This window comes from Somniosus microcephalus, chromosome 14 (assembly GCF_052327205.1).
Source record: "Somniosus microcephalus isolate GS21.2 chromosome 14, FLI_Smic_1.0, whole genome shotgun sequence".
Lineage (NCBI taxonomy): Eukaryota > Metazoa > Chordata > Chondrichthyes > Squaliformes > Somniosidae > Somniosus > Somniosus microcephalus.
Window position 1 is genome coordinate 73,875,211 of NC_141000.1, and position 25,514 is coordinate 73,900,724.

The window sequence follows — 25,514 nt, forward strand, 5'->3', positions numbered from 1 at the left end:
GCTTCCAGCCCGATGCTTCTCTCCTCACCCTCCTGATCCTCTGGCCCCAATGCTTTCCCCCCGTCACCGCGCGCCAATCCTCCGGCTTCGATCATCTCTCCTTCTCCCCTGATGTTCAGGTGTCCGTCACCGATCGTATCTCCCTCCTCCCTGTTAGATCCGTGGTTCAGTGGATAAATAATTACACGGATGCTGTACATAAACAAACAACAGGTCTTTACTGGAGGAGGGTCATCTCTAGACTGGGGTACAGAGGCATGCGCACAGCTTATATACCGGTGTGGTTACTGCCGATACTACAGTATACAGGAGCTGTAAAAAGTAGTTCTGACTTAAAGGCACATACACTACAATTCCTCCCTTTTTAGATTAATACCCCCTTAATATTCAAATAACAATTACATTTTTACATGTACATTTAATAACAAAAGTCCATTTATAGATTCAGTCTTTGGGGCGGCTTCCTGACCCTTTCGGGATAGCGCCTTTCCGGAGGTTCTTGTTCTTGGTGCAGAGGCGATTCTGACCCCTTTTCATCGGGTAGTTCATCGGGTTCCACTGCTACTGGGTCTGAAGTAGATGCTACCGGTATGTCGGGTTCATCCCCAGGTACTCGAGACGTGGGGTTGACGCCTTCCTGTGACGCTAAGATCTGATCGACGTGGCGTCCCACAATGTTCTCCCCGACATCCACTGTGTACATTAATGGCCCCTGCCTTGTACATATCGTTCCGGGTTGCCACTTCTCTGTTCGATAGTCACGGGCCAAGACTGGTTGCCCTACATTGAAGCTCCCTGTCGGCTTCTCGTTGATGTGCTGGAATTGTTTGGCCTCAACATTTCTTCGCACATTTGGTCTGAGCAAGTCCAGACGAGATCTCAACCTTCGGTTAAAGAACATCATGGCTGGGGTCTGGTTGGTAACTGCATGTGTCGCGTTTCGGTAGGCTAATAAGAAATTGTCCATCTTATGCTGTAGTGGAATTTCCTCGTCGCACATGGCCTTTATCGCCTTCTTAAAGGTTTGTACGAACCTCTCAGCCAATCCATTGGTGGCTGGATGATACGGGGCAGATGTGTAATGCCTTACCCCATTCCTTTTCATGAATTTTTGGAACTCGTCGGACACAAACTGTGGTCCATTATCAGAGCAGATCTGCTCTGGCAAACCGTTTCTGGCAAATATGGTCCATCGGACTGCAATCGTTTTCTCTGTAGTGGTTGAAGACATCTTTATCACCTCAGGCCACTTTGAATGAGCATCCACTGCTATTAAGAACATTGAGTCCATGAATGGACCAGCGAAATCAATATGGACCCGTTGCCATGGAGAGGAGGGCCACTCCCATGGGTGTAGAGGGGCATGTGGTGGTGCATTTTGGACCTTCTGGCATCCTAAGCAGCTCTTAGTTAGGTCTTCGATTTGTTGATCGATTCCCGGCCACCACACATAAGCCCTAGCAAGGCTTTTCATTTTCACTCCCCCCAGATGACCTTCATGTAGCTCCTTTAGCACTCTCTCCCTTAACTTGGGTGGAATCACCACTCTGGATCCACACATCACTGTCCCCTGGCATACTGACAGCTGTTCTCTTCTGGATGAGAATGCTGGCAACAGTGAGTCGCCATGTGTTGGCCATCCCCTCACCGTCAATTCATATACCCATGACAGCGTCGGATCATTGCGGGTCTCCTTTTCTATATCCGCGTTTGTTACTGGCAATCGTTCAATTATCGACGAATAAAATATCTCGATAGGGTCCACTGCTGGTGCGTCCTCCACCGTAGGCAGTGGCAGGCGCGATAGCCCATCAGCGTTCCCATGCTGTTTCGTGCCTTTATATTCTATTTCATATTGATTCGCCCCTAGAAACAGGGACCATCTTTGTAACCGCTGTGCAGTCATTACTGGCACGCCTTTCTTGGGATTAAAGATGGAGGCAAGTGGTTGGTGGTCAGTCAGCAAGGTGAACTTCTGCCCATGCAGATAATGGTTGAATTTTTTACTCCCCATACTAGGCTGAGGGCCTCCCTGTCAATCTGGGCGTAGTTGCGCTCGGCTGAGGTTAGTGACCGAGACGCAAAGGCCACTGGCCTCTCCAACCCATCTGGGAATTTGTGTGACAGCACCGCTCCAATGCCGTAGGGTGATGCATCACATGCCAAACGAATTGGTAGTGCTGGGTTGAAATGGGCCAACACCTCTTTTGATGTGATCAATTCTTTACACTTCTGGAAAGCTCATCTACGTTCGTCATCCCACTTCCATGGTACCCCTGTTTGCAGTAGGGTGTTCAGCGGGTGTAGTACCGTAGACAAATTTGGTAAGAACTTGTGGTAATAGTTTACCAGCCCGAGGAACGACCTCAGTTGTGACACATTTTCCGGTGCTGGAGCCTTGACTACTGCCTCAATCTTGTCAGGGGACTTATGTAACCCCTCTTCATCGATGACGTGGCCGCAATACGAGATCTGTTTCTGGAAAAACTCGCACTTGTGGTGATTAGCTCGTAGCCCATATTCCTTTAATCTGGCGAGCACCTTCTCCAAGTTAGCGAGGTGATCACCATCATTTTCGCCCGTGACGAAGATGTCGTCCAAATAACACTGGGTCCCTGGAATCCCTTGCAGGACCTGATCCATCGCCCTTTGCCAGACAGCCGGAGCCGAGGCTACTCCAAACACCAGCCGGTTGTATTGATAGAGACCTTTATGGGTGTTGATCGTAAGGTAATGTTTCGAAGCTTCTTCTACCTCCATTTGCAAGTACGCCTGGGCTAGATCAATTTTGGTGAAGCGTTTACCACCAGATAGCGAGGCGAAAATATCCTCAATTCGTGGAAGCGGATATTGCACCGTGTGAAGGACTGGGTTCACTGTCACCTTAAAATCCCCACATATGCGGACCTTCTTTGGTTCCCCAGGCGTATTACTCAACGACCTCTTCATTACAGGGACGATGGGTGTAGCCCACTCGCTCCAGTCCACTTTGGACAGTACTCCTGAACGTTCCAACCCTTCCAGCTCTGCTTCAACCGCTGGTCTGATCGCATAAGGCACTGGTCTGGCCTTCAGAAACTTTGGGCTTGCATTATCCTCTATTTTAATTGTTGCTGTTATTCCTTTTAGTGTTCCTAGTCCCTCCTGGAACACTTCTTTTGCGTCAGTTAGCATTTTTGACAGTCGTCCAGGTTTGACGTCGTCATCCTTTTTGGCCTCCACCTTCAGTGCCTGTATGGAATGCCAATCTAAATGTATCTTCCGGATCCACTCATGTCCTAGCAGTGGTGGTCCTCCATTTGGCAATACATATATATCCATTTTAGGTATTTCCTGACCTTTATATGTCACTTTCACCCTTATTTTTCCTTTGGGGTAGACTTTTTGCCCCGTATACGTCTTCAAGACAATCTCTGTAGCTTTCAAGGGTATGTGTGAAAATAGCCGCTTGTAGTCTCTTTGATTTATGACTGTTAGAGCTGACCCTGTGTCCAATTCCATTTCCACTTGGACTCCGTCTATCTTGAGTATAACCCAGATAGTCTGGTGATCCTCTATTTCAGTTACATTATGTAGTTTCAGACAACCCAGCTCCTTGCTTCCGGAGTCTGTGTCACTTTTCTGTTCATCTGAACCACTGTCCATCACCTGGTGTACCTTTTTGTACTTCTCCTGTGGAGATTTCTTACTGTTGGTTTTCTTCCCAGACCTGCAGATTCTTGCTATGTGTCCTGCTTTCCCACACTGTCTGCACACTTGGTCCTTGAACCAACAATCTTTCTGGTCATGTGTTGTTCTGCCGCAGCGATAGCACTTCCCTGTTCCATAGGTCATTTCATTGGTGCCGTATTCTTGCGGTCTCCGTTGTATCTCTGCAGCGCCCCTTGCGGCTGCTTCATGTGATACTGCCATATTGAAAGCTTTGTCCAGCGTAAGGTCCTTTTCTGATAGAAGCCGTTTCTGGGTTCCTTCACTTTGTAGCCCACACACAAACTTGTCCCTTAACGTGTCTGCTAGTCCCGCTCCAAACTGGCAGTATTTCGATAGCTTGCGCAGTTCCGTTAGGTACTCAGCATTGCTTTCGTCTTTGTGTTGGTTCCTTTTATGGAACTTAAATTGTTCTGCTATCAGCAGCAGTGTGGGGCTTAAGTGGTCCTGTAGGATTTCTACTATGCTTCCAAAATCCTTGTTTACCGGCTTCTCTGGGGTTATTAGATTTCGCAGTAACCCATAAGTTTTTGCACCCATGGAATTTAACAGCACCAGTGCTTTATTAGCATCTGGCACTTCATTCGCCCTGCAGTACACCTCAATACGTTCCACATATGTTGCCCAATCTTCGACTTCATTGTCGAACGTAGAGATACTGCCACTCTTCGGCATCCTTGGTTGTGCGTTAACTATCCCCAATGGCACCTCCCGCGCTTCCCCTTCTTCTCCGCTGGCACAAAATGGTGCCTCCCGCGCTTTCCTTCCTTCCCGCGCTCGCCCGTCTTCTCCACTGCGGCTTCGCAAAATGGCGTCTCCCGCGCTCTTCCTTCTTCTCCGCAGCTCAATGGCACCTCCCGCGCTCTCCCTGCTTCTCTGCGGCTCAATGGCGCCTCCCGCGCTCTCCCTGCTTCTCCGCGGCTCAATGGCGTCTCCCCTTGCTTCGCCCCGCGGACCCTGATCAGCCCATGATCCCTGGCTGTGCTCTGCACGTTCTTCTCTTGATATTTGTCGACGCCGCTCAGTCTAGAACCCGGCTGTTTCTTACCCTCTCTCTCTCCGGTTTGCAGTATTTTTCCTCGACGCCGCTCGGTGATCAATCCCCGGCTGTGCCCTGCTCTCTTCACCCTCTTTCTTACCCCGTCGACGCTGCCCGGCTCTCTCTCTCTGCCACCGGTCGACTCCAGCCGCCGCTGCTCGGGAAGGGTCTGCTCTGGACCTGTCGTCGGTCTCTTACTGCTCGTTGTGGCTGGGGAACCAAGCCCGGCTCTCCACAGCCTCCCCAGCGAAGTTGGATCTCTGCCTGACTGCTGGGCGGTTGCTCGCGGTCGACGCCCGTGTTCCTGGACTCGACTATTTTTTTTTTATTTTGCAGGTAGATTCGCATCAACACTCGTCGCCACTGTTAGATCCGTGGTTCAGTGGATAAATAATTACACGGATGCTGTACATAAACAAACAACAGGTCTTTACTGGAGGAGGGTCATCTCTAGACTGGGGTACAGAGGCATGCGCACAGCTTATATACCGGTGTGGTTACTGCCGGTACTACAGTATACAGGAGCTGTAAAAAGTAGTTCTGACTTAAAGCACATACACTACACCCCCGATGCTCAGGAGTCCAGCCCCGATCTTCTCTCCCTCCTCCCTCTCCCCTCCAATGCTCAGGAGTCCAGTCCCGATCCATTCTTCCCTCCCTACCCCCGATGCTCTGATCCCGATAATCTCTTTCCCACACCCCTCCCAACCCCCGGTCCCAATTCTCCTCCGGCCGTCCCTGGCCCCCACCCAATTCCTCCCTCCCTCCTCGCTGCAGTCTAGTGACACAGGCCTACCCACCCACAGCCTCTCCGTCTAGCTGGCTGCAAGTGGGAAACAGAGGCTTCCCATGCAAATATGGCCCTGCCATTAAAGTCGGCAAGGCCTGCGGGAAACCCGTTCTCCTGGGTTTCCCAACCGCCTCGCTATTTAATGACAATAATGACATTTAAATACGCTATTTAATGACAGCCAGTGCAGGTTTGTAAAAGGCAAGTCGTGTCTGATAACTTTAATAGAGTTCTTTGAGCAAATAACAGAGTATATTGATTAAGGAAATGCAGAAATTCATATACTGTGTATCTGAAGTCCCCAACCTGCCTTCCCCATTAAAATTCAGCCCAAGGTTTTATTAAAAATTCCACAGTATTGAGTATTGAATACAATTTGATGTGTATTCAAACAGTGCCACAAATGTTACTTAATAATACAAATAATTCATTCTGAAAATTCCAGTAAACTGGAGCACAAGTTGATAGAAATTTGAAACTTCAAGAGAAACAGGGCTGAATTCTCCTCCATAGCGGAATCACCACTTCACCAGCCACATCACTGCACCTTAACCTCACAAGCAGCAGCCCAGAAACACCCACTTTGCGGGGATGGGGGAGGGGGTGGACGGGGGCATTGGTGAAGCTTAATGAGACTAAGGGGAGTTCACATGATGACATACAGAGCTCAAGTGGCCAGGAGGGGTTGGGAATGGAAGGTGCAAAAGCAATCATTGCTGACTGAAGGGTGCGAGATGGCTGCCCTCAGATGAACAGGCTTAGAACCCAAATCTCAGGGGTCAGACATTTAAAAGAATGCTTGAAGAGCATCAAACATATGTGCAGTCAATGAAGATGCTGTCCCAGAATGTGCTGCAGATGATAGCTTATTTAGAGGAGTCTACTACTCTCATCTGCGGCACCATTTGTATAAGCATGCGCGGATTATACAGCCCCCAATGCACAAGTCTAAGCGTACAGCTACAGTACATTTTTACCTGAGTTCAACATAGGAGGTTCAAAAATACTAATAGTGTCATCACTCAAAAAATACGAAAGTACAAATTTCCGTTCACAGTTGATTTGATTGTCTGTATGTAGTCTGGCACTGAACCGGAGCACATTGCTTTCCAGTCCCTGTCTGAAAAAAAGATCACGTTACCAATCAGATACTGAAGTCATCATTATTTATTATATTTTATATATTGAAAATTACACAGACTGTATTATAAATTACACAGGTGTTGAACACAGGAGTGAGAGAGATATAGAGAGAGAAGCAAAAAAATTAGAAAGGCTAAGATGGGGGTGTAGGAACTGGGGTTCCTAGCCGAAGAATTGAGATCGACTCAGAAAATCAAAAACAATAAAATTTAATGAACAAACGAAGCTGTACAGGAAACTGTAGGATACAATGCAAATAGGTCTGGTCTGCTTGAAAGCCTCTCTGGAAACTGCTAGAAGGTTCCGAGCTCAACTGCTAGCAGGTTCCGAGCTCAACTGCTAGAAGGTTCCGAGCTCTACTGCTAGAAGGTTCCGAGCTCTGATGTCATGACGTCATCACGTTCTTCCCACTGTTGAGAGATCACGTGACGGACGGCATGACGTCATCACGCGGAGTACAGGAAAGAAGCCCTAGTACAGTTAACAGATACATTAAAGGTGCAGCCCCCAGCTGTACTACATTGCTGTAAAAGGAATTATATACAATTGTCCGTAATCCTCTGGTGGTTCCGCCACATGCGCCCCCCCAGAATTGCTTTTAACAGAGAAAGTAAGGCGAGAAGGGGGTCTGATGAGTCTGTCCGACCGACTGCGATACCCCGGCAGCTGGAACGGAGCGCTAGAAGACGAACTGGCCGTTGGCTGTGGTTGGGATGACGCCGCAGGCGGAGGAGAAGAAGAGGCCGGCTGTGGTCGACCCAGTGAGGCGGGCACTGGCGACTCGGTGGATGACTGTGGCTGTGCTGGACCGGCAGTTGATGGTGGACGACCACGACGAGGCGGCTGAGCGGTGACGACTGGTTCGCTCAGATCCAGATGCGCCGGTTTCAACCGGTCGATGGAGATGTGGTCAGGCTTACCGCTGACATCGACTGTGAAGGACTTGTCACCTGATGAGATGACATGGAACGGACCTGTGTAAGGCGGTTTGAGCGGGTTTTTGCGAGCATCCTGCCGAATGAGGGCCTCGTACAAAGGTTGCATCAACAATGTCGCCTTGGGGACGAACCGATGATAAAAATTGACCATTCCCAGAAATTCCTGGAGGGCCCTGATGGTCTGAGGAAGAGGGAACGAGGTGACTGCTTCCACCTTCGTGCCCACGGGACGGCGCCTTCTGAGGTGATTCTGTGTCCCAGGAAATCAATGCTGTGCAACCCAAACTGGCACTTGGCCGGGTTGATAATAAGGCCATGTTGGTTGAGACGAGAAAAAAGGGTACGCAAGTGCGTAATGTGTTCTTTCGTGCTGTTACTGACAATAAGGATGTCGTCTAGGTAGACGAAGATGAACGGCAGATCGCACAACACGGAACCCATGAGACGTTGGAAGGCTTGTGCTGCATTCTTCAGCCCAAACGGCATACGAAGGAACTCAAAGAGCCCAAAAGGTGTGATGACAGCAGTTTTGGGGACGTCCTGAGGATGCACGGGCACTTGATGATAGCCTCGGACAAGGTCTACTTTGGAAAAGATGGAATTCCCTGCCAATTGGGCCGAAAAATCCTGAATGTGAGGAATTGGGTACCGATCCAGTGTGGTAGCCTCATTCAGGCGTCTGTAGTTGCCACATGGTCGCCATCCGCCGCCCGGCTTAGGAACATTGTGTAATGGCGAGGTCCAAGGACTATTCGAACGTCGAATAATACCCAGGCGTTCCATTGTATGGAACTCCGCCTTGGCGGCAGCGAGTTTACCGGGTTCCAGCCTTCGAGCTCTCGCATAAACGGGGGATCCTATCATGGTAATGTGGTGCGCCACACCGTGCCTCGCGGCTGAAGAAGAAAATGTGGGCCTAGTGAGCTCAGGGAACTCACTGAGAAGACGAGAGAACTCATTTGGAGATGGGACTGCACAGGCAACTGACCAAGACATCGCGGTGCTTCGGTGGCAGGGGACTGAGTGAAAAGTGGAGGCACTGATTAGCCGGCAGTGTCGGACGTCGACGAGAAACCCGTTTGCGTGGAAGAAATCTGCCCCCAGGATGGCCTGTGAGACTTTCGCCATGATGAACTCCCAAACAAAACGTTGGCCGCCAAAACTCAACTGGACCCTACGCTTTCCGAACGTGCGAATGGCCGCACCTTTGGCTGCCTCGAGGGGGGGACCTTGACCGCTGGATTGAAGATCTAGCTTCGACGCTGGTAGGATACTGCACTGGGAGCCAGTATCACAGAGAAAATGTCGCCCTGACAGGGAGTTTGTAATGTATAGGAGTGTCCCTGCGGACCCGACGGCCATCGCAGCTCCGGCGCGACCCTTAGGCCTTATTGATCTTCTCAGAAACCGCTGGTTTGAGGTAGGTTTTTTTTTGGTAAGAAACTGCAGGGCGGACGGCAATTTCTGGCCTTCGCGCCAAAATGAGTGTGGTATGCACACCAGCCTGCAGGAGGAGGAGTCGGATTCGCTCTTGTGGGGGATGGGCGCCTCGTGGCTGCACAAGATTGTTGTGAGATGGTGAATATTTTATCCACTTCCTCGGCGAGTTCAGCACAATCCGTGATCACGGAATTGGCCAAGGCCGTCTGTACTGGCTCTCGTAGTTGACAGAGAAACAGCTTGTGGAACAGAAAACATTGCGATTCCGAGCCCAAAAGCGTGAGCATTTGGCTCATGAGCTCTGAGGGTTTTGAGTCCCCGAGGCCGGGCATGGAGATAAGTCTGCAAGCGCGCTCCGACTTGGACAGACCGAAAATCTGCAGTAAACGTGCTTTTAAAGCTTCGTACTTGCCATCGTTCGGTGGACTCTCGAGGAGGCTGACGACCCGCGAGGCCGTGGCGCTGTTGAAGGCGGAGACCACGTAATAATAACGGGTCGAATCCGCTGCTACTCCCCGGATTGCAAATTGGGCTTCCTCCTGGAAAAACCATGCGGCCGGTTGTTGCTCCCAAAATTGCGGCAGTTTGAGGGTGACGGCATTCGTGTCCATGATGTAACTTCAACGAAAATTGTTCGAAGAAATCGGGGTCACCAATGTAGGAACTGGGGTTCCTAGCCGAAGAATTGAGATCGACTCAGAAAATCAAAAACAATAAAATTTAATGAACAAACGAAGCTGTACAGGAAACTGTAAGATACAATGCAAATAGGTCTGGTCTGCTTGAAAGCCTCTCTGGAAACTGCTAGAAGGTTCCGAGCTCAACTGCTAGAAGGTTCCGAGCTCAACTGCTAGAAGGTTCCGAGCTCTACTGCTAGAAGGTTCCGAGCTCTGACGCCATGACGTCATCACGTTCTTCCCGCCGTTGAGAGATCACGTGACGGACGGCATGACGTCATCACGTGGAGTACAGGAAAGAAGCCCTAGTACAGTTAACAGATACATTAAAGGTGCAACCCCCAGCTGTACTACATTGCTGTAAAAGGAATGATATACAATTGTCCGTAATCCTCTGGTGGTTCCACGACAGGGGCATGAAAAAAGACTGGCAGTTAGCGTAAAGAGAAATAATAAAGGGAAATAGTAAATGAATATTTAAAGAAAGGATATAAATAATTAGTGATGAAAAGGAAAATCTCCTCATGGGGATGATGGAATGGAAGAGATACTTTATGATCACTTTGCCTAGGTTTTAGCAGAAGAGTCATGAAAGTTACAAAAGGCGAAGGTGGACCAATTTGATAGGATAACTATAGATAAGGAAATATTTTTTAAAAACTGGTAGAACTCAAAGTGGAAAAGGCAGCACGTCCTGATGGCATGCTTCCTAGAACGTTGAGTGAGGTCAGAGAGGAATAGCAGAGGCCCACAATCTTTCAAACATTCTAGGATATAGAAATGGTTCTGGGAATGAAAGGTTATCAATGTAAATACCTCTGTTCAGAAGGGATAAACCTGCTGACGACTCAACATAATATCAGTCATGAGTGAGCTTCTAGAGGCCATTATATGGGATAAAATTAATATTCACCTACAAAGACATACGTTATTTAATGACAGCCAGTACAGATTTGTAAAGGGCAAGTCATGTCTGATAACTTTAATATGGCTCCAGGGTGACCAAGGCTGGGAATTCAACATCCAGGGGTATTCAATATTCAGGAAGGACAGGCAAAAAGGAAAAGGAGGTGGGGTAGCATTGCTGGTTAAAGAGGAGATTAACACAATAGTAAGGAAGGATATTACCTCTGATGATGTGGAATCTGTATGGATAGAGCTGAGAAATACCATGGGGCAGAAAATGTTAGTGGGAGTTGTATACAGACCCCCAAACAGTAATGCTGAGGTTGGGGATGGCATTAAACAGGAAATTAGAGACGCGTGCAATAAGGGCACAGCAGTTATCATGGATGACTTTAATCTACATATAGATTGGGCTAACCAAATTAGTAACAATACTGTGGCGGAGGAATTCCTAAAGTGTATACGGGATGGTTTCCTGGACCAATATGTCGAGGAACCAACTAGAGATCAGGCCATCTTAGACTGGGTATTATGTAATGAGAAAGGATTGATTAGCAATCTTGTTGTGCGAGGCCTCTTGGGGAGGAGCGATCATAATATGATCGAATTCTTCATTAAGATGGAGAGTGACGTAGTTGACTCAGAGAATAGGGTCCTGAATTTAAATAAAGGAAACTATGATGGTATGAGGTGCGAATTGGCTAGGATGGATTGGGGAATGTTACTTAAAGGGTTGACGGTGAATAGGCAATGGCAAACATTCAAAGACCGCATGGATAAACTACAGAATTTGTTCACCCCTGTTTGGCATAAAAATAAAACAAAAAACGTGACTCAACATTGGGTGGATTAATTAACTGCGCAAATAGATGTAAACGGATTTGATATAATTGGGATTACAGAGACATGGCTCCAGGGTGACCAAGGCTGGGAATTCAACATCCAAGGTTATTCAATATTCAGGAAGGACAGGCAAAAAGGAAAAGGCAGTGGGAAGCATTGCTGGTTAAAGAGGAGATTAAAACAATAGTAAGGAAGGATATTAGCTCTGATGATGTGGAATCTGTATGGGTAGAGCTGAGAAATACCAAGGGTCAGAAAACATTAGTGGGAGTTGTATACAGACCCCCAAACAGTAATGCTGAGGTTGGGGATGGCATTAAATGGGAAATTAGAGATGTGTGCAATAAGGGCACAGCAGTTATCATGGATGACTTTAATCTACATATAGATTGGTCTAACCAAATTAGCAACAATACTGCTGAAGGGGAATTCCTAGAGTGTATACGGGATGGTTTCCTGGACCAATATGTCGAGGAACCAACTAGAGATCAGGCCATCTTAGGCTGGGTATTATGTAATGAGAAAGGATTGATTAGCAATCTTGTTGTGCGAGGCCTCTTGGGGAGGAGCGATCATAATATGATCGAATTCTTCATTAAGATGGAGAGTGACGTAGTTGACTCAGAGAATAGGGTCCTGAATTTAAATAAAGGAAACTACAATGGTATGAGGCGCCCGATAATCTACAACCTAGGGTACTTAAGGAAGTGGCCCTAGAAATAGTAGATGCATTGCTGGTCATCTTTCAAAATTCTATAGATTCTGGAACAGTTCTCATGGATTGGAGGGTAGCTAATGTAACCCCACTATTTAAAAAAGGTGGTAGAGAGAAAACAGGGAATTATAGACTGGTAAGCCTGACATTGGTAGTGGGGAAAATGCTAGAGTTCATTATAAAAGATGTAATAGCAGAGCACTTGGAAAACAGTGACAGCATCGGACAAAGTCATCATGGATTTACAAAAGGTAAATCATGCTTGGCTAATCTACTGGAATTTTTTGAGGATGTAACTGGTAGAATAGATAAGGGAGAACCAGTGGATGTGGTGTATTTGGACTTTCAGCAGACTTTCGATAAGGTCCCGCGTAAGAGATTAGCGTGTAAAGTTAAAGCACATGGGATTGGGGGTAAGGTATTGACTTGGATAGAGAACTGGTTGGCAGACAGGAAGCAAAGAGTTGGAATAAACGGGTCTTTTTCCGAGTGGCAGGCAGTGACTAGTGGGGTACCGCAGGGATTGGTGCTAGGACCCCAGCTATTCACAATATATATTAATGATCTAGATGAGGGAACTAGATGTAATATCTCCAAGTTTGCAGATGACACAAAGCTGGATGGGCATGTGTGCTGTGAGGAGGATGCCGAGAAACTCCAGTATGATTTGGACAGGTTGGGTGATTGGGCAGATGCATGGCAGATGTAGTATAATGTGGATAAATGCGAGGTTATTCACTTTGGTGGCAAAAACAGGAAGGCAGATTATTATCTGAATGGCAATAGATTGGAAGAAGGGGAAGTGCAACGAGACCTGTGTGTCCTTGTGCACCAGTCGCTGAAGGTAAGCATGCAGGTGCAGCAGGCGGTTAAGAAGGCAAATGGTATGTTTGCCTTCATAGCAAGAGGATTCAGAGTACAGGAGCAAGGATGTCTGGCTGCAGTTGTACAGGGCCTTGGTGAGACCACACCTTGAGTATTGTGTGCAGTTTTGGTCGCCTTATCTGAGGAAGGATGTTCTTGCCATGGAGGGAATGCAGCGAAGATTCACCAGACTGATACCTGGGATGGCAGGAATGACGTATGAGGAGAGATTGGGTCGATTGGGCTTACACTCGCTGGAGTTTAGAAGAATGAGAGGGGATCTCATTGAAACTTATAAAATTCTAACAGGACTAGACAGACTAGATGCAGGAAAGATGTTCCCAATGGCAGGGGAGTCCAGAACCAGGGGTCACAGTCTAAAGATAAGGGGTAAGCCTTTTAGGACAGAGATGAGGAGGAATTTCTTCACCCAGAGAGTGGTGAACCTGTGGAATTCTCTACCACAAAAGGCAGTTGAGGCCAATTCATTAAATATATTCAAGAAGGAGTTAGATATATTTCTTAAGGCTAAAGAGATCAAGGGATATGGGGAGAAAGCAGGGACAGGCTACTGAATTTGGATGATCAGCCATGATCTCATTAAATGGCAGAGCAGGCTCGAGGGGCCGAATGGCCTACTCCTGTTCCTATCTTCTATGTTTCTATGTTAATAGAGTTCTTTGAGCAAATAACAGAGTATATTGATTAAGGAAATGCAGAAATTCATATATTGTGTATCTGAATTTTCAAAATCATTTGATAAGATGCTGAAAGGGCTTTTTGATAAAATTGAGGCACAGGGCATCAAAGAGAATATGGTAGCAAGGATAGGAAGTTGGCTAATGGATACAAAACAAAGGCATGGCTAATTGGTGTTTCTCGCACTAGACTAATGTAAACAGATAGGTCTAGACGTCTGTCATATAGGCATAAAGCAGATTTCTAAGGGTCCAATATGGCGGGCGACATGTGCTGTTCATTCTGCGTTGGAAGCCGCCACCCGCCATATTGGTAAAGGCTTCTCCATAGCAGTTGCGGTCTGTCAATGACAAGTCCAAAATTGGCTGCGCTGTGCACCGCCCCCCCCCCCCCTCGCCCCCCACCCCCCACACAGAGCCGGCAAACAGTGAAATCTCACAAATCATTGAAACAGCGTATTGACTGCTAAACAAATGTTACAGGCCTGTAAAACTAACTTTAATTTTGTGCAGTGTGAAATTTGTCCATTTTAAGAAAAATTCAAATTAAGGAACTTTAAAAAAAAATGTTTTAAGTTTGTCATCTTTATTTCAGGTTTGTCTTTTCCCCATGTGAGAGCCCCAATCTTTGTTTTGCTCTCTCTAACTATTATAAAAAATTAGAATTTTAAGAGCTTAGTCACTTCCTTTTTCGTTTTCAGTGAGAAGTCTGCCTTTTGATGGCTGCTTAGACAGCTTGTTGACGTCACAGCAGTTTGAACAAGGGAATCCCCACTACAGTTGAACTGAATTGTAGGTCGGAAAACTCGAACTTCAACACAGGGATTGCGAGATGTTTGTGTGGAGCATACGTCGGAGCCAGCAGCGAACGCCTTTGTTTCGCTGCTGACCGCAAGTTCCGGGCCAGTATATAATCCACCATCCACAGATACCCAATATTCTGAGGGCTGCCACTATTTTGTGTTATCGTTCAGTGATAGCAAAGAAAATAAGTGTTTGCATGAGCAGAAGCTAAAAATGTTCAATATCTATTATAAAAGGAATTGAATGGATAGCAGAGATAAGCAGTAATTCAGTTGTGAGCTCCAAATGACTGAAAATTCACTTGGTGTTCATGATGTCATCTGAACCCCTCAAATGGACAACTGTCTTGTATCCTTCATTTACTCTCACGGCATTCTGTCTTACCTGTCCTTCTCCATGAATTTTATTATATCACGTCGTGGAGCTTTGGGTTCCAGGCTTAGGGTAGAGTTGAGGGAGTCCTCCTCTGATCCAAAACCAGTGTATGGAGGGACTTTCCTTTCAACTTTAGTGGTTGGTGTTGACTTGTATTTGACTGGTGTGAAGTCCACTGTTAATTAACAAAACGTAAAACCTGTTTTGCCTTTGAAAATTTGAAAAACAATGGTGCAGTTCATCTAATAATATTAAACATATAAATCATTTTACAATAAATATTATAGATTCTTTCAGTACAAGAGATGATAGAAACACCTTTATTTCCAATCGTAATTTGATTACTTAAAAATGTTGTGGATAATTCATACAAAGCACAGTTCAATTTCCAATAAACTACACAAATTAGTCTTTAGACAGTGTTTGAAAGTACGATTTCCTCTCGATCCAGGTAAAGAATATAAAATACAGTACTACAAATTCACACAGACTCTGAGCTTGTCCAATTTTTATTCTTGTACCATGTACTAAAATGACACCACTGACTTTCTAATTTATTGCTGCATAAATCTGGACTGGTTAGTTCCATTAGATTGTATATTATGTAATACCAATAACATTCAGTTTAAGTAATCTGTAGTTTCACCCAGGTGTGTAAGCAACAAGCTTTAAATTGTACATAGTCCTTCCAAATCATTCCCCCTCACACACTAGCGTGCTCTTTCCTTTGGCAGGCTGAGGGCAACCCACAGGAAAATGTTGAATTTTATCTTATGATACGTTTGAAAATGCATTTGTCCCAAAATCCCTTGGCTTCTGGATTGTGCCCAACTGTGCTGCCTAGCACTAATGCCATCAGTGCTTGAGAAGGCAGCAGGAGGATATTTCAATTGCATGGGTCGGTGGATGCCGGAAACTCCAGAACCAACCCATGGTGGGGCGGTGAGGGTTGCCCATTCCCCCTTCCAACCCAACCAATAGTCCTATCAACCCCTGATCAAGGGGAGTCAATCTGCCAAAAAAACTTTTTTTAATATTTTAATTCTTCGGTGGTCCAGGTCGCCTGCCTAGCCTGGATCTCATCAGTGCGGCCCACATAAGTCTTGGCTCTGTCCCCTGACTTTATTTGTATTATTATAAGGGGAGGATGGAAGTCCCAATAATTATAAAGGTAACTCCTGACCGCACTAACAATTGCTCCCTTTACATTTCGCAGCTCTTTGCAATAAGATTAAAGTCACTGAACCATCTCATGAGAAAATAAAGGCACTTCTGGTGGTGTTATGACCCAGGCAGCTGCTTAACACCAAAAGCTCTGGACCATAAGAAAACAGCAGGCAGAATGAGAAATTCTACTGCGACACGAAAGTTGCTGGTGTCACCGCGGCCTTGGGTTAACGACCGCCGAAAATGGTGCCACCGGTAGAAATGAAAAATTCGTGCTGGGGACTAAAGATTATTAGTCCAGCGCTAAACTGACTATGTAACGCCTTCCTGGTGGCATTCGTCCCAGCATCGGTCCCGAATGTGGCGCCCAGAAGCGGCACTGCATCTTCCAACAGCCTCTGGAAGCGAGGCTATGATTTTGCCAGGCATTGTGGGATATTAAAAGGACAATGCATTGTCGCTTGCTTAAAAGGGCAATGCCTTTTGAACTGATAAAAATAAAAATGAAGTATAAAAAAGGAGAATTCAGCCCTTACAGCTCTACTGCCTTTAAAAAAAAATTAACATTTGAAAAAAAATTCCCAAATGGGAATCTTCAGCTCTTAAAGCTGAATTGCCTTCCGCACCTCCAAAAATGGGAAAAGTGCTTTAGCACGAGTACAAATGGCTCATGAAGCCAGGGAAGGGGCACTCAGGATCTCGCACACAGCACTCCAGCTTTGTGTAGGGGGTCAACACTGCAAGAGAGGTCCTCTACCCACAAGGACAGGAGGCCCTCCAGAAAGAACAATCACAGAGGCCGTCTGTACCAAACACGAGGCACACCTCCCATTCCTAGCCTCATCTCACCCCCTTGGAGGAGACGGTGCAGGCCATTCTTGGCAGGAGCATGGCTGAGCCCTTGGCCAGTTGCGGGGCTGAAAGGATACAAGATGCTGGTATCCTCGTACATTATCCTCCTTCTCGCAAGCACCTCTTGCTTTCCCGCTCTTCTCTCACCACAACTCCACCCTTGTGTCTTCCTCATTTCACAGACCCAGGAAATGCAGCCTGCCCAGCCAATGGTTGACCAAGAAGCGGGAGATGAGAATGAAGAAGCACAAGAAGTAGAAGAAGAAGAAGAAACACCGTCACTTGATTGACACTCCCAGCCACCAGCTCCTCAAGATCAACCAGCAAGGCCATTTGCAGTGTCCCCCACTGAAAGTCAGCAGCCTTCCATCAGCCATGCTGCAGCCACTGGGGTAGCACTGTGTGACATCAGTAGGATAGGCAAAGGCACACACAAAGCAGTCACAAAGGGAATACATAAGGGTGATGAGTTGATTTCTTGATGTAATATTGGATGGATAGATGTATAAAGTTGGATTGGAAAGTTTGCTTTATGGTGGCTTTTATTTCCACATTGTGGCCAAGAGGATGCTGTGATGGTCAGTAACAGAGGGAAAGTAAGGTGTGGGACAAATGTTGAAAGGAGAATTAGGGATGTGGTCATTGGTACTGCAGGTAGATCATTCCATTCCAGATATCCCGGCCAGAAAGGGGCTGTCTGGGTTGCATCCTTCCTTCTGCTTCCTCCTCTTCGGCTTCCTCCTCTTCAGCTTCTTCCTCTTCTGTGTCTTCCTCGTCTGCATCTTCCTCGTCTGCGTCTTCCTCGTCTGCGTCTTCCTCTTCTGCGTCTTCCTCTTCCCTCTGCGCGCGGATGCTGTAAATCTGAAATAAAAACATAAAATGCTGGAAATACTCAGCCAGTCAGGCAGCATCTCGACCTGAGACGTGAACTCTGTTTCTCTCTCCACAGATGTTGCCTGACCTGCTGAGTATTTGCAGCATTTTCTGTCTTCTCAGAGGCCTTCCTTTACCATCCAAGGCTTTGCAAGCATCCAGCAGCGCTCCCTGCACACTTAAAACATGTATTGCAGCAAGCCACTACTTCAAAAAATCAAACAAATCCAGTCCAAAAGCTTAAATGCAAACTTACCTGAAAGATGTGTGTGTCCCTTTAAGAGGTGCTGACAGCGCCTCTGTCTGTCTGCTGAATGCTGGGTTTTCATGGCAAGCTTTGGACCCAGCGCTGAACTCAGCGCTAAGGTCCAAGTTTGCCAAGGTAACATTAAGTCGGCTTGTTGACGCCACCCTCTACCTAATTTAAATTTCCACGGACATCGCTTTTACCGTCAACGCTGCCAGCCCTTGGAAAATGGTGGACGCCTCGGGACCTGCCACCAGCTGGCGAAAGAGTGGTGGTCACGGTGTTTTCGCAAAATTTTGAAAGTAAAAGCTGGCATAAACCACCCAAATTTTTAGCCGTCAGTCTCTCACAAGCCATGTCACCCAGGAAAACCACCAAGAAGCATTTAAATACCCAAAAACCCAAGTAGTGACTTCCAAGCACACCACTCCCCACTTTGCCACCTCACCCAAAGGCATCTTGGAGCTGACCAAAGGTTCTTATGCCTTGGAAAACTTCCCTCAGCCTCTCCAGCTAGCCCTCCATACAAGTCAGCAGGATCTGCGATCACAACAACAGCTGATCTAACTTTTTCTCGTACTGCGTCTCGTTGCCAAAATATTTAAGGAGCTCTCTGTGGTGTCAACAAAAGCACTAGCTGTAGAATTAATCCTGCCTGCCAACCCGCCTGCTGCAGCTTGTCCCAACACTGATGCTTTTGTTCAAAATCGATATCCACGCTATAAAGGTGAGCTCTTGTACTGGCATCTAAAGCAAGACTTCAAAATGCTTATTGTCTTCTCTATCACACTTCTTGTAGTATTATGGGCCTCATGATATCTGTTGGCTCCCTGGGTCTACAGAAGCCTTATTGGAATCATGATCTAGGCCTAATAGATGTATGGCAAATAAAAAGCAAAAAAACTGCCAATGTTGAAAATTTGAAACAAAAACAGAAAATACTGGAAGCACACAGTCAGTATTTGTGAAGAGTACAGATAAGTCAATGTTTCAGGCTACAACTTCTTCTGTTCTGGAGAAGAACTAGAACTCACCTCCCCCCTAGGACAGGTTGTTTAACTGCAAGAATATTTTGGTCCAGCAGTTGTATGCAGATTTTCTGCGTTGTGCTGAGTTTCGGCACGGTCCCATATTTGGTTGGGGCCCCTGGGAACAGGCCCTGTAGGCCCTTGCATTAATCCATGCCTGCTCCTCAGGTACTGTCCTCCTCTCTTTCAAACCCACCCCCCGCCTCAAAAAAAACATTCTCGATCCCTCTGTCCTTGCAATCAAGTGCTCCATCACCAATCTCCATTTCCTCCCCAAAGTCCTTGAACACGTTATCGCTTCCCAAATCCCTGCCCATCTTTTCCGCAACTTCCCGTTTCAATCTCTCCAATCAGGTTTCCATCCCTGTCACAACACTGAAATGGCCTTAATCAAAGTTACAAATGACATCCTATGTGACTGTGACCTGGCACATTATCCCTTCTTATCCTTCTTGACCTCTCTGCAGCTTTTGATATGGTGAACCACACAAACAATTGGTTTTGAAGATTTTTTTAAAAACCCATTCAACCACAAAACAAGCCATCTTGTCTTACTGTGTATATGAGATACATAAAGTAAAACAATTTTGTGATCTATTTGCACAGTAAATAATGATTTCCTCAACTCAATCAGGGTTAACTGATAACTGCCAATGGATTCTATTATTACAGTGAATATACTGTCAGGTAAACAATCAACTTGAGCCATTTTGCCAGAGGACTGATAGTGATGGCCTCATCTAGATACCAGAGTGGGTTGCTGGGTTAATAGGCTGAAAATGTGTTTCAACATACTGCTCCAGGTATAGTGATTTAACTAAATGTGGTCCTTGTTCTTTTTTCTGCCCTGATTACTAAATGATCAGCTTGCAATACATGCACTTTGGGGGAGAAATTCGGTATCGCCCCATTTGGGGCGCAATTATCGGCCGGGCACAAAGTTTAGCGCCTGGCGCTAATTATCGCCTCCGACTGCAAACTTGGCTTTTATCGCCCCTGGAGGTGATTGGAGCCCTAATCCGGCGCTGCACACTTGTCTTAAGGCACAAAGGCCGAGGAGCGAGGCGTTAACTCAGAGCCCGGGCGCAGCGCAGGCGATGTCAGTTAGCGATGGAACACAGACACACTGGCGCCGGCCAGTTCTTAAAGGGGAGGGTCAATCTTGCTTTCCAGCCACACCCTGCTCATTGGAGCCTTGAATCTCAGCCTGGAGAGACCTGTGACTACATTTTGCAGCCAAGGGCTATGGAGAGGGTGAGAGAATGAGCTCAACGCTTCCACGAGCAGGCCTTGGAGGCTCTGGTTGGCACGGTGGAGCGCAGAAGATCTATAGTCTACCCTTAGAGTGGCAGGAGGCCTTTGCCGCATGATTACAGAAGACTGTGGAGGGAGGTGGCTCAGCACGTCTCCTCCAGGAGCACGGTGCCCAGGATCCATACTCAATGTCGCAAAAAGTTCAACGACCTCACTCGGATCATCAGGGTGAGTGGCTTTTTTTCAATACCTCTCCATCCCTCCATTTCAACCTCACTCTATGGCCAGGGGGGTCTTAAAACCCCAATGCCCAACACTCATCCAACACCTATGGCCCTCTCATGAAACACACATGCACATTCCACACCTTGCATACAGTACGGGCTATTCAACTATGGGAGGCACATCAGGCAAGACCATAGCTGCATACATTAAGGGCTATTCAATTATGGGAGGCACATCAGGCAAGACCATGGCTGTATATTTACTCAGACGCTGTCCTTTTTCTTGCAGGCCAAACTATCTCACAACAGGAGACAGCAGCAACGGATGGGTGGAGGGCGGCCTCAGCTGCAACTTGTCAGCGATCTTGAGGCGCACGTCCACAGGATTGTGGCAAGCCAGGTGATCGGTCCCGTTGCCCCTGGAGAGGTCGACCCCATTCGGGACAGCAATGGTAACGTCATCAGTTTTCTCTCCTCTCTCATTCCACTTGTCCCTCACAACACCTTTGCCACTTTCAATCCAACTTACTAAATCACTCCACTCCTTCCTCCCTTACTGCCCCTCTGTCCTGACGCTAAAGCCACTCTTGTACCTCCCTGCTTTCAGATGGTGATTCACCAGCTGAGGAGACGGGCCCTCAAGCTGCCAGTGGGAGCGAAGCCGCAGGCAAGGAGGAAGAGGAAGCTGGAGCATCAGCGCCATCTTCTCCCGAGGAAGCCCATGCCCACACTGGGACCACGTCTTCCCTGGAGGGGAGCAGGGGGGGGAAGGGTCTGATGAGGGTGAAGCTCCGGGACCCAGGGGGATGCAACAACACGATGTGCAGAGGGAAGCTTGGGGGCCTTCTCCCCGGAGGGAGAGTAGGCCAGTGAGTCCTGCTGCACTGGACGCAGAGGAGGAGCGGCTCGTCGCTGAAATAAACACCCAGGCGGTGGACATGCACACTCAGCTCACGGGTGCAGTGGGAAGGGTGCCCGAATGCATTGATGCACTGGCAAGGAGTGTGGAGCACTACGCTGTAGCACAGGCGGATGCCACGCAAATGCTTAGTGCTGCAATTCAGTCACTGGCTGCCGTGATCATCACAAAGCCCAATGCGCGTTCATGCTGTTTGGCCCAGGTCATCGGGATAGAGAAGTACTGGCGTCTCCTTTTATAGAGGGCATTTGTGACCTGACAGATACAGCAATGGACTGCGAACTGGGAGCTATTGGCGATGTCCCCAGTAGCTGATTGAAATGAGCCGGTGGCATTAAAATTCAGAGCCACTGTGATCTTCACTGCCACCAACAGAAACGTCCTGGTCCTCAGTTGAGGCTGCAGATCTGGCTGCAGCAGGTGGCAGAGCTCAGTGACCACCTCCTTACTGAAGCGCAGCCTTCGCAAACACTGCTCCTCAGACAAATTAATGCAGGAGAATTGTTCCCAGAATACCCTGGGAGGGTAAGGTCTCCGGTACAGAGGCCTGTTGGCCCTCCACCGTCTGGCCATGAGTGCCACTCTCTCTCTGCGTCTCTGTTGCCTCCGATTCTGCAGGCGCAGGACGACGCCCTGAATCAGTGCAGCCCCCATAGCCTCTTGGCAATCGAAGTAATGAAGGTCAAATCCAAAAGTACCTGCAAAGTGATGCTCAGTAACCAAAACTACTTCACACAGCATTGACTCTATGGAGAAGTCTCTCTATCTCTCTCTCAGAATCTCTCTCTCTGTCAGAATGAGTGGTGCAAAAATGTCTACCACAGAAAAAGCCAGGAAGAGGGCGCCTTTAAATAGTGCCCCCCCAGCCCCTCACCGACTGGGAAACGTTCCAGTCTCCCTGTTGTTGCTTACGCCAGGCGGAAAAGAGGGGGGGTGCCACTCAATATCCGGTCCGAGGTGTCACCAGGTCATTGCACGCTCGACTGACGTCACGAGCTGCGGGCGCAGGAGATTGGGGCGGTAAACTTTTGCGCCACCGCAAAAATTCTAGTTAATTTCGCGAGCGGCACAAACATCGCCGCGCCCGGGCGCTAGTTGCTTTGCGCCCCATTAGCGCCCTCTTAGGGCACTAACGGGAGGCGCAAACCAACCAAACCTTTCCCCCTTTATCTTTAATTACTGTCTGTTTGACACTGATTTTAGGCTCCCTGAAGTCACGGCACGGCCCCCCCCCAACCCTCCCAGCTGACCCCCCCAACTCACCCCCCCCAGCTCCGCCCCCGCCCCCCCCCCCCCCCGCAGTCACTGTGGCTCACCTCTTCTGCGGGTGCATTGAAACATCAAACACACAGAAAAGTGAGTTGTGGTGGCTTATGGGCGACTTTGTGGAGCCCAAAATCAGCTGTTTTCCATCATACAGCACTAAAGGGGGCTGAAAAAGCTGAAAAGTGATTGGCATGTATGCAAAATGAGTTATTAGTTTATTGGATATAGTCTGTAGCAATGGCTTTGCAATAGCCAAAATAATGCTAAATTGCCAATGGATGTTCTGTATGTAAGGTGGCACACGGGGCTTCTTATTATACAACTTATTGTACAACTATGTTTGCTCACTAGAGCCAAAGGTTTGGACACATCTGATGTATTGGAATGTATCAATTTGCTGCATGCTTTGAATAATTATGTATAATATATAGTACTAGCTAGAGTGCCCGGCGGTGCCGAGGCTTTTTTGAGGGCATGTTGTTGTTGGAAGAGAGAGAGAGAGCGACTGGGGGGGGAAGAGAGAGAGCGACTGGGGGGAAGAGAGAGAGCGACTAGGGGGAAGAGAGAGAGCGACTGGGGGGAAGAGAGAGAGCGACTGGGGGGAAGAGAGAGAGCGACTGGGGGGAAGAGAGCGACTGGGGGGGAAGAGAGAGAGTGACTGGGGGGAAGGGGGGAAGGGGGAGGAAGGGGAGGGGGGAGGGGAAGGGGGGAGGGGGAGGGGGGGAGGGGAGGGGGGGTGGGAGGGGGGGAAAGGGGGGTGGGAAGGGTGGGGGGAGGGGGAAGGGAGGGGGGGAGAAAGGGAGGGGGGAGAAAGGGAGGGGGGGAGCCAGCAGACCCTCTCCCCTCTGCCGGCGATGGCTCCACGGAGCTCCGTGCTGCCCCACGCACTGACATGGCCCAGCCGAGCGCAGCGCCCCGGTCAGCCCGAGCCCCCCCGAGCCCCACCCCACGCCCTCCCGAGCCCCGGCTTCAAGACCGTCGATTGCGGCTGGGCCTGCGCTGGAGCCAAGCCCCGGGAACGGGCATGAGCCAGCTTGAGGCTGTGAGAGAGGGCCGGGCCCAGTTGCCGGGGTAACCCTTCCCCCCCCTTCCCGCCCTCCCGAGCCCCGCCCTCCCGAGCTCTGTGCCTCAGGCTTGTGTGTGTCGCCTGCTGCGCGCGCACCCTGTGCCTGTCCCGTGTCCCTCGCGGGCCGCTTGTTGAGCGGGACGGGAGGTGCCTAGCTCGGGCGTGGCTGGGCAACAGAGGCCCAGGCTTCCAGGCCTGCAAAAACGGTGAAAGGTAGGAAAATTATAGCGGTTAGAGAAAAGATTTACAAATTAATTAACTTTTTTTAAAAACAATTTGTGTTTTAAAAGCAACTTTTTTTTGCTGGAAATCTAGATTTGAAAAGAAACACGCAGAAAGTGGGAAAAAGAAATGAAGAGTTTGGAATCAAGATGGTGGCCACTCAGCTCCGCTCAGAAGGATTAGGCCCGCCCACACACGCACCGATTGGTCAACCGTCAGTTCACTGAACTGTAGGATTGGTCAATCGTCACGTCACTCGACTCTAGGATGGCCCGCCCGCACACGCAATGAACCCGTCCCCGTGACGTAGCGATTGGTCGACCGTCGGGTCGCTCGACTGTACGATTGGTCAACCTTCACGTCACTCGATGCTAATGAGCGGATAATGAACGGAATTTTGAACGTTTTTTGGATACCGTCGGCACAATTTTTGTCCGACCAAAAAGTAAATACGCCTATGAGAGTCCCCTAATGATAAGCTTTCTTTTGATATAACATATGTGTAGGTACACTCTATAACTTTTGATTGTATAGCCGGACAGACAGACAGAGACAGACAGAGAGACAGACAGAGAGACAGAGAGACAGACAGAGAGACATACCGGTTTATATATATAGATAACGCCTTTTATTGAACCAACTGAGTTGATATAAATAGCATAAGAATTTGAAGTCTCAGAGTTTTTCCTCAGATATTTTAAATGATCTTAGTGTTTATTTTATTTATCTCCATTTAATTTGTTCAATAAGTACAATGCTGCTTATTGTACTTAAGAAACAGTCCATGGTGGAGCAGCCTGATGTCACCAAGGAATGACAGGATGTGCGATTGTGTTCACTATATTCTATGCGACTAGGTTGTGATATCATGCGAATCAGGGGGAGATGTTGGGTACCAGGCACTTCCTCCAAAGGGAAGGCGAGAAACCATATACCTCCTAGTGGTTAGGTCACTGGTGGCTGATCCCTGAGAGCAGATCGGCTGTCTGGCTGCAATCCAAGTCAGAGAAAAATACATGATGCAGAGCAATCTACCAGGAGCAGAAAAAAGAGGCAACAAATATACTGTAAAAATTGACATTCATCCCCCTGCTCATTAAAGTTGCATGATGAAATGACTTATACACTGGAATTTACAGCAAATAATTTCTTTTAAAAGGATGCTCCATGGGTTTCTTCACTTTTCCCTTACTGCATCCGGCATTACACATTAGCACAGAAAATTATATTTGCAATCTATTCAATACTCAGAGTTAATTACTTGTGTTTGTCTTTTTCCTGTTTATGGAGACTCCCTCCAAGATCAACAGCGCCACCAAGTGACCACATGAACTGGAAGAAGTAAAAAGACAAAATTGCACAAATGGGTTTAATTTTGTCTCTATGCTATTTTAGGATACCCATTATACAATTGCATAATCTGTCTGGACTTTTTAAAGCAGATGTTAACCCATTT

General features: G+C 47.8%; 2 protein-coding genes across 3 annotated transcripts in view; one reads left to right on the forward strand and one right to left on the reverse strand.

The window, feature by feature from the left end:
- Positions 1-25,514, reverse strand: part of efhc2 (EF-hand domain (C-terminal) containing 2) — a 210,585-nt gene that overhangs the window by 69,001 nt on the left and 116,070 nt on the right. For both annotated transcript variants that reach the window (XM_086006688.1, XM_086006687.1), the window contains 2 exons: positions 14,950-15,115; positions 6,515-6,657 (listed from right to left, as the gene is read on the reverse strand). In XM_086006688.1, the coding sequence (XP_085862814.1) occupies positions 6,515-6,657; positions 14,950-15,115 (309 nt within the window). The remainder of the gene's footprint in view (positions 1-6,514; positions 6,658-14,949; positions 15,116-25,514) is intronic.
- On the forward strand, positions 18,709-25,381 carry LOC147107563 (uncharacterized). Its single transcript, XM_086007416.1, has 3 exons — positions 18,709-18,806; positions 20,875-21,037; positions 24,152-25,381. Exons 1-3 carry the CDS (start codon positions 18,771-18,773, stop codon positions 24,283-24,285), a joined length of 333 nt encoding a protein of 110 aa, XP_085863542.1. The 5' UTR covers positions 18,709-18,770; the 3' UTR covers positions 24,286-25,381.

What these genes read in the sequence shown, in the direction of transcription:
- LOC147107563 (XM_086007416.1), top strand. Translation starts at nt 18,771, where the DNA reads ATGCTTTTGTTCAAAATCGATATCCACGCTATAAAG. An exon ending in TCGATATCCACGCTATAAAG is followed by an intron (nt 18,807 to 20,874) that starts GTGAGCTCTTGT and finishes TTTTTCTTGCAG; the next exon opens with GCCAAACTATCTCACAACAG. An exon ending in CCCCATTCGGGACAGCAATG is followed by an intron (nt 21,038 to 24,151) that starts GTAACGTCATCA and finishes CTGGAAATCTAG; the next exon opens with ATTTGAAAAGAAACACGCAG.